The 15,858-nt window shown below is 36.0% G+C and overlaps 3 protein-coding genes across 3 annotated transcripts; 2 read left to right on the top strand and 1 right to left on the bottom strand.

Annotated features, from left to right (window-relative positions):
- Positions 1–141: 141 nt before the first annotated feature.
- Positions 142–4,388, top strand: LOC124645693 (transcription initiation factor TFIID subunit 5). Its single transcript, XM_047185543.1, has 12 exons — positions 142–333; positions 1,064–1,249; positions 1,365–1,567; positions 1,661–1,860; positions 1,963–2,164; positions 2,250–2,439; positions 2,531–2,606; positions 2,724–2,861; positions 3,068–3,261; positions 3,560–3,673; positions 3,755–3,932; positions 4,115–4,388. The coding sequence occupies exons 1-12, from the start codon at positions 271–273 to the stop codon at positions 4,321–4,323; spliced, it is 1,953 nt and encodes a 650-aa protein (XP_047041499.1). The 5' UTR covers positions 142–270; the 3' UTR covers positions 4,324–4,388.
- Positions 4,389–4,558: 170 nt separating this feature from the next.
- LOC124645694 (integrator complex subunit 10) lies at positions 4,559–6,759 on the bottom strand. Its single transcript, XM_047185545.1, has one exon. It carries the CDS (start codon positions 6,311–6,313, stop codon positions 4,580–4,582), a length of 1,734 nt encoding a protein of 577 aa, XP_047041501.1. The 5' UTR covers positions 6,314–6,759; the 3' UTR covers positions 4,559–4,579.
- A 4,239-nt stretch (positions 6,760–10,998) lies between these two features.
- Positions 10,999–14,125, top strand: LOC124645695 (F-box/SPRY domain-containing protein 1). The gene is made up of 5 exons (XM_047185546.1): positions 10,999–11,151; positions 11,247–11,584; positions 11,971–12,244; positions 12,633–12,723; positions 13,167–14,125. Exons 2-5 carry the CDS (start codon positions 11,247–11,249, stop codon positions 13,259–13,261), a joined length of 798 nt encoding a protein of 265 aa, XP_047041502.1. The 5' UTR covers positions 10,999–11,151; the 3' UTR covers positions 13,262–14,125.
- The last annotated feature ends 1,733 nt before the right edge of the window (positions 14,126–15,858 follow it).

Raw genomic sequence — 15,858 nt, 5'->3', positions numbered from 1 at the left:
ATATATTTGAACGGTGTTCCTAGGTCTTGTTTATCGACATCATTGGACATCACGCTACATCATTGACATGTCATAAATACTCTCACGATAGACAATGCAATCATACATATAGTTATCTGTGGAAATCATATATTAAATCATTAATCTGTGGTCGACACTCGACATCCAGCTTTCGCTTTGACGCTATAGTGATTTTTGTGAATAACATAATAAATGAAATCGTTTAATTGCTAATATATCTACATGTGACAACAAAATAACCTCATAAAAATGGGGGAAAAAAATACTCCTCTGTTAGCTGTATTACAGCTTCTTAGAAAATATAATTTGAAGGTAATCAACTTATCATTATTACAAGTATTTTATAAACATTATCATCGTCGAAGTTTAAAAGTACACCTTATTGACATATCATAAACTTAATTAGACATGAGAAAAACGTATCATTGAAAAGAAAAGATTGATATGTATCTTTTGATCACTGGGATATGTATCACTCTTTTGTATCTCTATATCCTTTCGAATCCGCGAGTGACATTGTACTGTTGCTCAGAGTGACTACGTTCGTTCAATTCAATCCAATGTATCACTAAATCAGTACGAACTAAGAGTGATAGATTCGTTTAGGATAGATAGATTCGTATATCAGTTTATAATATTTTTAAGTTTATTTTTTTATATTTTTAAGTTTCTATTTTTCATTTTGAATTTAAGTTTACGATTTATGTAATTGGCTGTTAAAGCCGTGTAAATCGAATAAATAAATAAAAATAATGGTCAAACACTTATTCTCGGTATCGAGAAAGTGAGACAGAACATTCTAAGTAGGGAAGTGCGAAAGAGATGTCTGAACTTTCCGATGAGAAACCGTGACGCCAGCCGCTCAACGCTGTGTGTGCGAGTGAAACACAGATACAAACGGACGACGGATTGAATGAGTTGTTAAAGATACACTGATACATTCGGATTTGAACTGATACAAAGAGTGAGTGATAAGAACGGAAAGATACATATCTTTTTTATCTATCACTCCTGAGTTACCCATCTCTAAACTTAATTACAGGGTACTGAAGATATACTAAGGAAAGAAGCTAGCCTAGGCGATGTTGAGTTTGAAAACTTGGACCTTCCAGAAGTTGAGCTAGCCAGTATTCTTACATCGCATCACACTGAAAGTGATCCTTACAGTTACGAATTTGCGTACGATAACTTGAAGAAATTTATTGAAAACTCCTTAGATATTTATAAGGTAATTAACTAAAATTAACTAATTCCATCTACATATTAAGATTTCCCATAACTTCAGTTAGTTTTCAATCAGGAACACATATGACACAGAGCTTAATGTTTGATTTATTTTCCAGTATGAACTTTCAACACTATTATATCCTGTGTTTGTTCATATGTATCTGGCATTGGTATTATATGACCATAATGAACATGCAGTTAATTTTTTGGACAAATTTGGGCCTGAACAAGAAGATTACTATCAGGAAGATCTACAACGTCTGTCCATTGTAAAACATAAAGACCAAATTAAAGGAAATGAATTAGCTGAAATATACAGGTAGAATCTGTTGCTAATCTATATTTCCGTACAAGTTATATTGATTTTGTCTTAGCTCAAAACTTGCCATACTAATTCAAATCTATCTTCTAGCACTAACAAGTTTGTGGTGCAATTGTCAAGAGATGCATCATCTCAGCTCAAACGCTTTCTGCAAGAGCAGAAAAGCTCAACAGTTATCATTAACATAATAAACAACCACATCCAAGTTGATGTGCATGATGGACCGGGGAGAACACAGGCACAAGTGCGCTCCACAACTGGTGGGCTGCTTGGAGAAGCTACTAGAAATGGTTAGTATTCAGATTAAAACACATGGCTTTGGTTAGCAAAACCTTTTTTGGTTTTTTAATAAGAACAATGATTTTGATTGGCCCTATGTTTTCCTTTATCAGAAAATCGCACAAAAGTTTATTATGGGCTTTTAAAAGAGCCAGATATTCACGTACTTCCTCCACCTGTGGAAGATGAGGAAGAAGTGGAAGAGACACCTGATAAGCCAAAAAAGAAAAAGGCAAAAAAAGAGCATATATTTATAAAGAAGCCTAAATCAGATCCCAATGCTCCTCCAAATGACAGGATTCCTTTGCCTGAACTGTAAGTGTTTCCTTTATAAACAAAGACCTATTATAGAGCTAATTCAGATGTGACTATAACTTGTGTCAATGTCAATTACTTTCAGAAAAGAAACTGATAAGTTAGAGAAAGGCAAAGCCTTGCGGGAAGCTTCTAAGCGCATCCAACTGGGACCAGATAGCTTACCATCGATTTGTTTCTACACATTGCTGAACAGTGGTCATACTGCCATTTGTACAGATATTTGTGATGACTCTACACTTCTGGCCGTTGGCTTCAGTAACTCGAGTATCAAGGTATTGACTTTCTTAAGATATGTATGTCTGAATATATCTTAATGATGTACCTGCTGTTCACAAAACAAAAGTAAAATACTGTTTCATACAGGTGTGGACATTGACCCCAGTAAAATTACGTGGCATGAAATCAGCAGAAAAGTTGCAGGATATTGACAGAGAGGCAGGTGTGTGTACCTACTTGAAAAAAAAACCTTATATAAATCTCAAAACAATAGTAAACATGTATGTGTGCTCTCAGGTTTCTTGAAACTAATATTTATCCTTATTCATTTGTTTTAAAGGTGATGTTCTTGTCAGAATGATGGAAGAGAGGGACAGAGACTCTTGTCGCACTCTCTTTGGACACTCTGGACCTGTATACAAAGTAGCATTTGATCCATTTAAAACAATGCTATTATCTTGTTCTGAAGACTCCACTGGTATGTTATGACTTGTTCTAAAAGTATTGGATGAACATTATAATTTATAATGAGTTTGAGTTGACCTATCTGCCAAATGCACCTGAATAACTGGGTTGAATCACCACACAATGGGCAGGCGATGTTGGAAAGTGACTGAGTGACCAAGTAATTGCTTGCAAAAGTATTTGGAAAGTTTCCAATAATTTCCTTTTTTCTTTTTGCAGTAAGACTGTGGTCTCTCCAATGCTGGACGTGTCTGGTAGTGTACCGCGGCCACGTGTGGCCCGTGTGGGACGTGCGTTGGTCTCCTCATGGCCACTACTTTGTGACTTCTGGGAACGACCGCACTACTAGATTGTGGGCCACTGATCATCATCAACCACTTCGAATGTTCGCAGGACATCTATCGGATGTTGATGTATGTGAAGTTAAAATCATTGATTTCGAGCCAGCAGTCCAATACCCTACTGCTAAGAATTCTTATGTTGTGTCTTGTAGAAATGTATTACGACTATCAAATGTTGCTTAATGGTACATCTATCAATAACAGTTGCGGGATGTCCTGACTACATAAGCAAGTGTTCCATGGATTAGTCCCCGAACTGTGATTGTTCAATTTATTTTCCTTTTCAGTTCATTTGTTGAGATTTGCTATTTTCTTGTGGTGGGCAATAATATTAATAATGTTTGTCATTATGTACTTTATACATTTCCAGTGTGTCCAGTTTCATCCAAATTCTAACTATGTTGCTACTGGGTCAAGTGACAGAACAGTACGGTTATGGGATTGCTTGACGGGAACACAGGTTCGAATCATGACAGGACATAAGGTACGCGACTACTATGGGTTAATGCAATAATAATGTGTGTATATAAAATATATTGTAATTTTACTCAATTTTTTATTTCAGTCTACTATATTTACACTTGCGTTTTCGGTATGTGGGAGATGGCTGGCGTCAGGAGGTAATGGAGAGCTCATAGTGTGGGATATTTCGATTGGAGCCCCAGCTGCTATACTGCCGCAGCTGCATACTGCTCCAATCCATGCATTAGCGTTCAGTCGCGATGGCACTATTTTGTCTTCAGGTAAATTCTTACCAATGTTTTAAATACAGAAATTACGCGTTACGCGTGAGGTTAATTCACTCGGGATGCGGTTGAAACCGGGGAACCTCTATTCTCTATACTTATAATATCAGACTACGAATCATCGCCTAGTATATCAAAAACAACAAAATGAAATATATATTTGCTGTTAATTTTTTTAGGATCCTTGGATTGCAGCATAAAATTATGGGATTTCAATGCCATAACAGAAGAAGCCAATGGCGAGGAGGCAGGTACTAACAACACCGCACAAAAAGAGGATAAGTTCTTACTGCGGTCGTTTGCAACAAAAAATTCGCCAATAAAAGGTTTACATTTTACAAGACGTAATCTTCTGCTTGCTGTTGGTTCTTATGAAGGGAGTTCTTGAATTTCATTACTACATTGTTTTTATATAAATTATCTTATAAATCAATAAAGATTAATATCAGATTAGTTTGATTTATTATTCCTTATACTTAAATAAATAATTTCGCGATTGAAGTGGAAGAAATACCTCTCCTGTCTGGCTGGCATTGACTGGAAATTTTCTTTGCCCTGATTGCCATATAAAAGCAATCAAATGGGAATATTTTACAGAAATGTGGGGATTGTTAAACAATATGCTCTTTAACAACTACTTTTATTTATAATTGCAAAAAGTATGATCTTTCAGAGGTAATAAACTGGATCATTAAATTTAACACAGATTCATTACTTCTGGCCACCTGGGCTTTCATTGCTTGCTTGAAGTCTTCTTTAACTCCTTTATCTGCTCCACGAGTGCCAATTCTCCTCTGGCCCAAATGCTGCTGTGAATTTGGAATGATATCAAGCACAACATTATTTCCTTGTTCATTCCAAATGAAACTTAGCTCTTCTAATATGTCTATATGAATGATATATGTAGAAAATAGATGGTACTGAAACACACCCTTTTCTCTTATGACATCCATTATCTGGATAAATATTGCTTCTTCCTGTGGCCAACCTAGTTGCATCAGCACTAGCATGTGGCCATGTGTCAAATCAGTGCCGTTACTTGTATTCAATAGAATTCTTATAAGTAAAGTACAGAAATAATGCATAATTGCTACTTTAGTGAGGGGCAGGAAATGCAGGTGCCTATGTTTCCCTCCCACAATCAATTCAGGTTCTAAAACACCTTCTACGTTTGGTAACTGAGGTAAGGCCAAGAGAATATTCTCTATACAGGCAGCATAGTTCTTCTGAAAATAATTGATTGATACTCTTACAATACTAGCTGTCACATTGGTAACTGTTGTTTGAGGCATAGCCTCATCATATTTTCCTCGATACAGCGCAAATTCTTCAGCAAACCCATCAGACCATGGTTTGATTTGCAACTGATTAGCTAGTTTAGTGAATTCTCTTGAAATTAGTTCATTACTGTGCAGCAACTCCCAACAATTAGCAGCTGCTTGGAACTGATGTGAAGATATGCCAGTAACCTCCAGATCACCTTTTCTTCTTTTTGATGGTGATATTTCAGGATCTGACAGAGCTTCCACCAGTATATGATTGCCTTTTAATGATTTCTGTTCATAAAGAGATCTTAAGAAAAAAGTTGTTCCACAATATAAAAGCTGGCGACAGTCTTCACTATTCCTCAATGTCAACAATTTCTGGAAGTATGTCTCCTTGTTCAAACTATTACTATAATTGACAAAAAATGAATCCCAACCCAACTGCCTACCCATTAAATCTAAAACGCCAAAAAGTCTCTGCCATGGATCTGTGATATCATGCTCATTTTCATCATATACATAGCTGTTGTAAAAGTCTATTGCTTTAATGACTAAGCGCTGCAACAACCTCGGCGATTCCAAGGAGCTGAGTAGTGGCAATGTCTCCACCACAAGTAACCTAGCATAGCGATTATCGTAAAAGAATTTTTCAGCATTTATTAATGTCTTTACTAGACTGTCCACTCCCAGTTGTGGAAATTTCTTCAGCAACAAAACCAATAAACGGCAATGTTCCATGGTATCATCACTATTCTCTACACTGGTTTTGAGTATTGTCAATTGTATATCCGGACAAATGTTATCAAACATTTGGCTCAGAAAGCTTCCTTCAGATGATCTCAAAGCATTTGCAATTGATGATATTTCAGGTAACAACGAGGGTAGATTCTGTCGGGATTTCATTAATGAACTAAAGCATTCGGCAGCTTCCTGAACATTTCCTGACTGCTTTTCCATTAAGTAAGCCTCAAATTGTATTTTAAAGTTTGCAGGGAATAAAGTTTTTGCTGTGAGCATCCATGCTTTAGCAGAGTGTATATTGTACTTCTGTGCATCCTTCGCCTTTGCTATGATGTAGTCTTCATCACTTAACATTGTATCGACTCCCGGCATGATATACTTCAGCAAAGCTGTCGGTATAATGTTTTAATGATTACAATAATTACCCTATACCACGATACAATAAAATGTATAGGTAGTTAGCCCCTAAGACGACCCACTGACCGAATGTACAACTTTACAATAAATTATCAAGAGTGAAAATGGAAATGCAAAAGTGCACTGACACCGCACGCGCCACCTCAAACAAACAAACTTAAATTCTTCGAGTGTAAAGTCTCATATCATAGTGTCAAAATCTTTTATTAGTCTTGTATTGCCACTTGACAGTCCAAAAACGTTGCTATTGCCAAAAAGTCAGTCCAAGAATTTCGGAGTGGGGTGGAGTGGGGGTTTTGCGTGGACAGAGAAAACTACTTTTAGTTTAGTTTAGTAGTTTTCTGGGGTGGTGGTGGTTCCATTTGTGACATTAGCGCGCTGCGTCTGCGGGAAATGGTCTTTCCAACAAAAGCGGAAAAGCGAAGTCAATTTTTGAGGCCGGGTACCGGGGAATGTTGTGATATAATATATAACAATAATAACACACCTTTTGCAGTGTAACAACTGTACAAAATAAAGAGGTGCTTGCAAAACTGCCCTACAGAAAACTATGCCGTCCGGGGTACCCGCGCGCGCGTACCTTGAGACCTTGAGACCTAACTAGGGATCAGTCATTGACATATATTCTAGCGATAGACAAGAACATCCATACAAATAATTTACCCGCGTATGTCGTCTGTTGACATCTTGTTGACGTATTGTGACATGTAGTCTATTCTATTCTATTTTTGTATATGGCAATCCGTGTCGATGTCAACTTCGACGATTCTGCCAATGACAAGTGAAATGAGAAGCAGACATGTAGTCATCCCATCGAGCTTATATAGAATTATATGTCAATGAGTCATCCTCATTGATGTTAATTGCAGAAGTGACATAATATTTTCGCTCGTATTTTGCCTACATTTTTCATTACTCAAAAAGTTTATATCTAAGTGAATTCAAAATCATGTAATATATCAAAAAGTTTATTTATATCTAAGTGAATGCAAAATCATGTAATATAAGGTGCTTTAATATTACCTGCCAGGACTTGAATGGGGGGTAGTATTGCGTTTATAGATCACAATAGTAAAGATGAATAATTGATTATTTGTCATATTTTTTTTCATACAAAAACAAAATACGTATAAAGGACAATGCTCAAAAAAAACCCAAGCCCGGCGCAAACGAATAGTAACTTAAATTATAGGTAATAATAATACTGCATACGAGGCATCATCGAAATCAATGGCTATATGTGTGAAATTGCTATTTGATTTTTAAAGGGGTAACATGAGCAGCTGGGGCTTATAGTTTAATTAAAGTGCTATCTGAAACAACAAACAAGTAATATGGCAAGTAATAAGCCTCTCCAAAAAGATAAATCAATACCGAAGCACAGCTCAGGGGCCCGATTCTCCTAAGTTAATAATGTCAAAATCGAATAGAAATCGAATCGCAATATGATCGCAATAGCAGTTTTAACCATATCGGGCATTCTGCTACTAATAAAAGACCAATCGTATTCGATTGACATTTGATTGGTGTGCGATTGGTCTGCTATTTTGGTGATTTTGGTCTATACGGTAATTTGCTCTACAATCATATTGCAATCGTAAATCATTTGCAGACAAAATGATTCATTATTGAATGACAGAAAAGGATAAAAACGTTTATTTCAAAGAAAAAATAGCGGAATGCCACATACGCTTCAATCGTAATCGAGTCGGGATTGGATCTCAGTCGAATCGAGTCGAACGTGAATCGTATGCCGCTTAAGTAAAATTAGGAGAATCGGGCCCCTGGACTTTGGGATGCGATGCAAACCTTGTCCAAACCGGGTTAACTTCACTTTAGCAGTGTTCTTTTACACCTACATTCTTTATAAAAGGGAAAATGGCAGGAATGGCATATCAGGATATTACTGCTCCTGTATTCATGGGTGGAGGACATTGGGCTGCAGCGCCCACGTCATCGCGTCATGAGCGTTTTGTATTACTTAGGGTGGGCTAGACATGAGGAACAGTTCACGCATCACGCAACATTTTTGGATCATGTCGTGTTAGAAATAAAGAATCGATGACTTTTAAGAGTTATTTATTATTAAAATGAAAAGTACATTCATATCGTGTTTTAGTTCTATCATCCTATTATCTTGTAAAAGTAGGTAGAATAGTGGAGAAGTTGCCATAAACATGTCATTATATACACTCTTAAACCACAACTGTATCTGTTTGCTGTTCCTTTTACTAACACATTATGTTACCTCTAAAATCTCGAGTAGCAATATAGCGCAGATGTTAAAATTCGAATAGCAATTTCACACATATAGCCACTGATTTTGATAATGCGACCTATGTAATATTTAATTACTTATTTTTACCTATATTTTGAGTTACTTTTCTTTTGCGCCGGGCCTGGGTTTTTTTCTCATACTTCATGAGCATTGTCCTTTGACGTAATTTATTAGTATAAAACCATCCAGTGGAGTTACCGCGTTGCCGCTCCGCACCGAATTCTTTTCAATTTATTTCGCAAAAAGCGCGGCGCCGCCTTTCATACGCTGTTGCCATACTTATCAGACGGCGCCGGCGCGCGGCGGCTAGACAGACTGTCGTCAACGCGCAGCCCCGCCAGCCTGGCGCTGGCGCTGGCGCCAGCGCATGCGACGAACGGGGTAGTGCGGGTGAGGGTGGGGGCGCGCGGGGCTGCGCGTTGACGACAGTCTGTCTAGCCGCAGCCCTGCGCGCCCCCACCCTCACCCGCACTATCCCGTTCGTCGCACGCGCCAGCCGACCGCCCGAGACCGCTCGCTAGTCGCGACCCGCCGCCCGCCCGCTCGGAAGTAACTTATTCCAACCAACTCGGTATTCCAACCAAGAATACCTTGAAATGGTATTGTGCTACCGCGAGTCTAACTCCGTATCTGCGCATGCAGTGAACTTGTTTCAGCTGAGGTTTGGTGTGCGAGTGAGCCATCACACCATTTTGAATGCCGTGTACAGGTTCTGTGAACACCTCCGCTTTGACCCGCCACCCGTTGACGTAGGCAGGCCTCCATATTCTGCCCATCTTGAAGAGTAAGTGCTGGATTTCTTCCGGCGTCATCCTCTTGCGAGTACCAGGGATGCAGCTCGTGTCTTCAATGTGAGCGACAATTACGTGTGGCGACTTTAATTGTAATTTATCGTCATTTGATAATAATCGTTATCGATAGTTTAAACAAATGTGATTCTTTACACTAACTTGTCAGTCCAAAGCCTGTTTTAAGTGTGATGGGAAGTTTATCATCTTATTTACGTCAGTTTTTTGGAAGAATGCGTTATCTGGTAAGTAATTACACATTTTAAACACTTCTTAGGTAGAGTCGAAACTAGTCAGCTGATTTCAGTTTTCATTCACAGAACAGATAGAAAGAGGTAGCAAGGGCCCGATTCTCCTAATTTTACTTAAGCGGCATACGATTCACGTTCGACTCGATTCGACTGAGATCCAATCCCGACTCGATTACGATTGAAGCGTATGTGGCATTCCGCTATTTTTTTTTTAAATAAACGTTTTTATCCTTTTCTGTCATTCAATAATGAATCATTTTGTCTGCAAATGATTTACGATTGCAATATGATTGTAGAGCAAACTACCGTATAGACCAAAATCACCAAAACAGCAGACCAATCGCACACCAATCAAATGTCAATCGAATACGATTGGTCTTTTATTAGTAGCAGAATGCCCGATATGGTTAAAACTGCTATTGCGATCATATTGCGATTCGATTTCTATTCGATTTTGTCATTATTAACTTAGGAGAATCGGGGCCCACAGTTGTTTTCATTGACGAAGCGATACTACGAACGTAATTTGTGAACCACGTTATGCAGAGTAGAGCCAATGTTAATTTAACTTGTTTAATGTCTCAAATTGAATTGACTGTTCCGGGGAACGAAATTTCTTCACTATTGTAATTTATAAGCGCAATACTACCCTCCATTCAAGTCCTGGCAGGTAATATTAAAGCACCTTATATATTAAAACCAGGAACTTATTTTTAGGGTTTTTTAACATTAATTACGATGTTTTTTTTCTTAAAATTTTCGCGAATTTAAACGAGGTCATATTATTTTTTCTTGAAAGTAAGAACATACCATGACAAAGTGAAGTCTGTTTTCATTGATATTTTACCTACTGCCAGTTTTATGGCACATCTGTTTTTGCACGATTTTCTTAATCCGTAATTTTAAGATGGCGGGAAACAAATTAATGCATATTTGTAAAATTGAATTATAAATGAAAAGTATGATATACAAGCGTTGTAATAGTATGAACAGCGTGTAATTTTACTAACTTGACTCTCGAATAGTTTATATGTGTAAGTTTATACCTTGATATGTATTTTCTATTTTATAATTGTCGTTTCATAGACATCCATCTGACGCAGGTGTCAAAATCGCTCTGATTTGCCATCTTGGGCAATGCAAAGTCTGCAGTGCATTTCAGTGTGGTAAGCTTTTTGTTCGGAACGTTCTATCTAGTACGTAGTACATATATATCGATGGGATCAGTCAACCGAACGACGAACGAGTACTACTACTTCCGTGTCCGTGTCCATGTTCCTTTCATGTCCATGTTGATACGTCTATGGTTGAGTATAACAATGACAAGCCAACTGACAGACGGCCAACTGCTTTTTGGCATTGACAGCTAATGTTTACGTTTGTGGAAGCCTTGAGGTGAGGCAAGTGAATAGAAGAAAAGAAATAAGCTTACCGTTGCCTGTACCTGCGAATTTCTATTTAGTTTTGGTTAATAAGGTAGTACGAATATAATATAAGTGCATTCAACAGTCAAATAATATATCTATAATGATCTAATGCAAAATTAAGTTCTGCACATTTTGTATTTCTAGATGTTAATAATGAATGAATTCGACATATATGATGACTATGCGATTGCAGAGGTCGTCCCTGATCACATTTTAGAAAATATTTTTTCTTTTCTCCGTTTAAAAGACCTCCGCAATTGTGCTCTGGTATGTAAGAGTTGGTATAGAATTCTTAGTGATGAAAACAATGATGTTTGGCGGCTGCATTGTATCAAAAGATTAGCTGAAGAAGTGATGAAATCTGATTTACTGTCCACTGTTAATACATACAAGTCAAAACTAAGAGCATTTTTCCATGCATGGAATCCTCATGACTGTTCAAGAAACATATATGTTAAAGCAAATGGGTTTACATTACACAGGTGAGCTGCACATACATGCATACTAACAATCATTCTATTATAAGTAGTAAATGCATAGATAACATCTCTGTTGAGTTGCAGCAGAATAAAATGTGATTGTTTACTTACACATAATATTATTTAATAACACAATAGTAAATAACTTGACTAACAACTCAAGTAAACAGAGATGCAATTTACCTGTTCTTCTCTACCTTGCAAGAGCTATTCATCAAAGTTGTTTTTTAAGTAAATCAAAAAAAATGTGAGAACAGTTCAACAGAAAAAAAAAAAACAAATAAAATGAGAACCTTCACCTGTTTAATAGGTCTGTTAATTAATACACAACACAACTTATACATACCACTTAATATTTATTATCATTGAAAAATTGTTTTGTTTTTTAGAAATCCAGTTGCTCAAAGTACTGATGCATGTAGAGGAAAGGTTGGATTTCACCATGGCAGACATGCCTGGGAAGTAATATGGGAAGGACCTTTGGGTACAGTAGCAGTAGTAGGAGTATCAACTAAGGAGGCTCCTTTAGAATGCCATGGATATGTTGGACTCTTGGGTTCAGATGAGCAGAGCTGGGGTTGGAATTTAGTTGACAATCATTTGTTGCACAATGGTGATACACAAGGACATTATCCTCTTTTAAATAACTGTCCAAAGTACCAGGTAATTCTTACCATCCATTCTTTCCCTACAACTAAAATGAGTACCAGGTAATTCTTATCATCCTTACAACAAATTTGATTAATCATTTTTGTCCTATTACATTAAAGTGTGTTTTCTCATGAAATTGTAACTTTTAATGCAGTTCTTTAAGTAACAATTTCATATAACAAATGTTTTACATACACAGTAGTGGACCCAGATGTGAGGGCTGGAACATAGTTGCAATTGCTGCAGTCCTGTGCCTTCAATACCCTTTGGAGCCTGTACACTTAATTGAATTTTTTGAAAACTGTAAAAATTGGTATCAACATTGTACCACATTCCCTCTTCGTGTGTTCAAAAAACAGTTTAATTATAATATTGTGTAATATAGGCGTTTTTCTTTCAGGTTGGGGAACGCATAAGAGTTATATTAGATTGTGAAGATAAGACCTTATCATTTGAAAGAAATTATGAATTCTTAGGAGTTGCATTCAGAGGTAATTAGAATACATATTTTCTCATTTGGAAATGTTTACACTTTGGGACCTCTAAAGGAAAAAGTATAGAATCACTTTGTCTAGTGAGACCTGAGTCTTAGAGGTTTAGGTTAAAGGTGACTTGGTGCATCAGGCATTTTAAGACAACAAAGTTATAAATTTAAATTGTTGTTAATATTTTTTTAATAATAAAGCATGTTAGTAAATTTTGTGTGTAAACAGCGCAGGGAAAATCTGCTGGTGTAAAAACACTGCAGGTTTGCAATTACAGTGGCAGCGTGACGAAATCTATAAGTTAAATATTTCGATTTCTTATCATCTTAACATCTACTTATGTTAACACATAGGTTAAAAACACTTTTCATAAAAAAATTACACATTCCATTTTATTCCGTTATTTGATACAATTAAAAAACCTAATGATATATTTTCTTTGTTTACAGGCCTTCCAAATAAAAAACTGTACCCGACAGTTTCAGCAGTGTATGGTAACACTGAAGTGTCTATGATATACTTGGGTCCACCCGTGGATGGCTGATAGTGAATATACACGTCTAGAAAATCGACAGTTTCTAGTCAAAATGCAATAATGTGATATAATTTACTATTTTGGGGCTATTATTATTTGATCACAGTTATTTTACGTAATAAGCTTGAAGAGTGGTTAGTAAAAATTTGATTAATATATATAGCATGATGAAAGTCATTTTGTTTAATAGTTATCCAATCTAATACATTTATATTGCATAATATGAACTGTCCATTGTGATATAGCAATCGCTTTTATGTATTATGATATCAAGTAATATTGTTTGAAGCAAGTCTGATCAACTTAAACTACTGCTCTGTTGATAATGCCTATTAATGTGTAATACATTATTATTATTTTTAAACCAAAATGCCTAACATTTTTTGTTGCATCTATGTATATTTGCTGTTTACAATGTATGATAGTTATTGAAAATATGTGACAATGGTATATTAGTTCATTTAAATTTAATATAAAAAACTGTTCAAGAGCGAGTCTGAGTATATGGTTACAATGCTGGTGGTATAAGAACTGAAATAGCACCCTTATTTAGCTGAAACAAATAAACATTTGTAACTCGTTTAAAACATCACTTCTTTGGAAATATTTAAAAAATATATATTTAATTTTTGATCTACCTCCTGAGACCCTTTGAGTTGGAAAGTTTTCTGAGACATTGCGATGTGACAGCTGGTTGCGGCTACCGAGCTGCTTAGGATTTCCAAACGTTTATCAACACATGATTATTTTTTACCAATGTCCTGAGAGACAACAAAATACAAATTACAAAAAAGAAAAACCTAGGGACTTACTTAATATGTTTTGTCTTTATATTCATACTGTGTCCATACCACAAATATATAGTAATCATTCTATTTTTGTTTTGATGTTGCTATTTTGAGGCAATCTCCGTTTTTAATGGATCATAAGATATTATAAGATATTTTAGCGGTTGTCTTTTATCTATGTAGGTATAGTTCAATATTAGAGAGGAAACAAAACTTTTTTTGGTTATAATCTGATTAGTAATAGATTTTATACGTTATCATAATAGTGGAAGGTTAATGTTTGATTGGCAAACGACAATTCCCAATTTTGTAAGAAGCTAGCTCGATTCTCCCAAGTTAATAATGTCAAAATTGAATAGAAATTGAATCGCAATAGGAGTTTTAACCATATTGGGCATTCTGCTACTAATATAAGAAAGACCAACGACATTCGATTGTTCTGCCATTTTGGTCTATACGGTAGTTTGCTCTACAATCTATTGCAATCGTAAATCATTTGCAGACAAAATGATTCATTATTGAATGACGGAAAAGGATAAAAACTATTATTTCAAAGAAAAAATAGCGGAATGCCACATACGCTTCAATCGTAATTGAGTCGTGATTGGATCTCACTCGAATGTGAATCGTATGTCGCTTAAGTAAAATTAGGAGAATCGGGCCCCTTGTCCAAGTGTTGCTTGGAGAGCTTAAACGAGTATAGTGCATTTTATTCCTTATCTCATCAGTAATCTGTAATTCAAAGCGCATAAAAATACTTTCTTTATATAAAAGACTATACCTACTCGCCGTTTGGTCCTATTGTCAATATTTTCATCAAGTCACAATACATATACGTTAAATATATGTATTACATTTTACATTTTAAATGCCGTTTATTATTTTCCGAGAGTTGATCAACTACCTAGAAAATTGATCAACTTGACGAACGAGTCTTGTTATTTCCGGTGACAGATATAAGTAGAAAAGTTTAAAAACCTTTGGCTTTACTTACACTGCCTGCAAAGAAGCATTGATTCGCAATATTCTGAGTACCTGCCTGTTGAGTTTTATACAAACTTTTATCAATATGTAACATGGCACGATAACTTTTAACATGATTATAGTTATAGTTAGTTTACGTTTTTCTTTACAAAAACCTCGTCTTAAAATTACATAATATAATATTTTCATTTGCCGCCTAAAATACCTCGCAGTGGGCGCCGGGCCTCAGATGAAACACCTAGATAAAAATACATATTTCATAAACTATAATTAAAATTCTTAATCCCATTTCATTCTCTTATGCTCGCTACTAAAGTAGTAGGTACCTACATGACATACAAGGTGTTGATTTGCATCTGTGCAATATTTCAGGAGATTGACATAAAATACGTAAACTAGTTAATATGCGTTGCTTTTTTAATCATTGTAATGTCACAGTATTTCAGAAGTAACCTAATTTTATGAATGAAAGAAGATGGATCAAAATTGCCCCACGTCCTATAACACTGTGACGTATCTCAAAAAATAGATAAAAATGTTTAAAAAAATATGGCATACTCTCTTATTTATTTTTTTTACACCTTCATACGAAAAAATGCTTTAAATATTATTCAGGCGCTGTTATGAAAACATCGTTTATAGTACTAGTTATGGACTATTTTATTACATTATTTTTTTGTTTGATGGGTATACCTATTTAATTTTGTATGGATTGTGATCCGTCTTCTTTGTGTGTTTTTGTGTTTGCGTTTGTGTGAGGGTGCAGCACGGTTTTGAGGGCAGTAACACACGCGCCGAGTTTAAATACGGGTTGGTGACATTGACTCAGGCGAG

This window comes from Helicoverpa zea, chromosome 3 (genome assembly GCF_022581195.2).
Source record: "Helicoverpa zea isolate HzStark_Cry1AcR chromosome 3, ilHelZeax1.1, whole genome shotgun sequence".
NCBI classification, from domain to species: Eukaryota; Metazoa; Arthropoda; class Insecta; order Lepidoptera; family Noctuidae; genus Helicoverpa; species Helicoverpa zea.
Note: the sequence above shows the minus strand (reverse complement) of the source record. Positions and strands in the feature narration are given on the sequence as shown.

Bases quoted from the DNA above. Each gene is read 5' to 3' on its own strand.
- LOC124645693 (XM_047185543.1), top strand. From the start codon at position 271: ATGGGGGAAAAAAATACTCCTCTGTTAGCTGTATTACAGCTTCTTAGA. The intron at 1,250-1,364 runs GTAATTAACTAA...TTTATTTTCCAG, and splicing joins ACTCCTTAGATATTTATAAG to TATGAACTTTCAACACTATT. The intron at 3,674-3,754 runs GTACGCGACTAC...TTTTTATTTCAG, and splicing joins GAATCATGACAGGACATAAG to TCTACTATATTTACACTTGC.
- LOC124645694 (XM_047185545.1), bottom strand. From the start codon at position 6,313: ATGCCGGGAGTCGATACAATGTTAAGTGATGAAGACTACATCATAGCA.
- LOC124645695 (XM_047185546.1), top strand. From the start codon at position 11,247: ATGTTAATAATGAATGAATTCGACATATATGATGACTATGCGATTGCA. The intron at 11,585-11,970 runs GTGAGCTGCACA...TTTGTTTTTTAG, and splicing joins AATGGGTTTACATTACACAG to AAATCCAGTTGCTCAAAGTA. The intron at 12,724-13,166 runs GTAATTAGAATA...CTTTGTTTACAG, and splicing joins CTTAGGAGTTGCATTCAGAG to GCCTTCCAAATAAAAAACTG.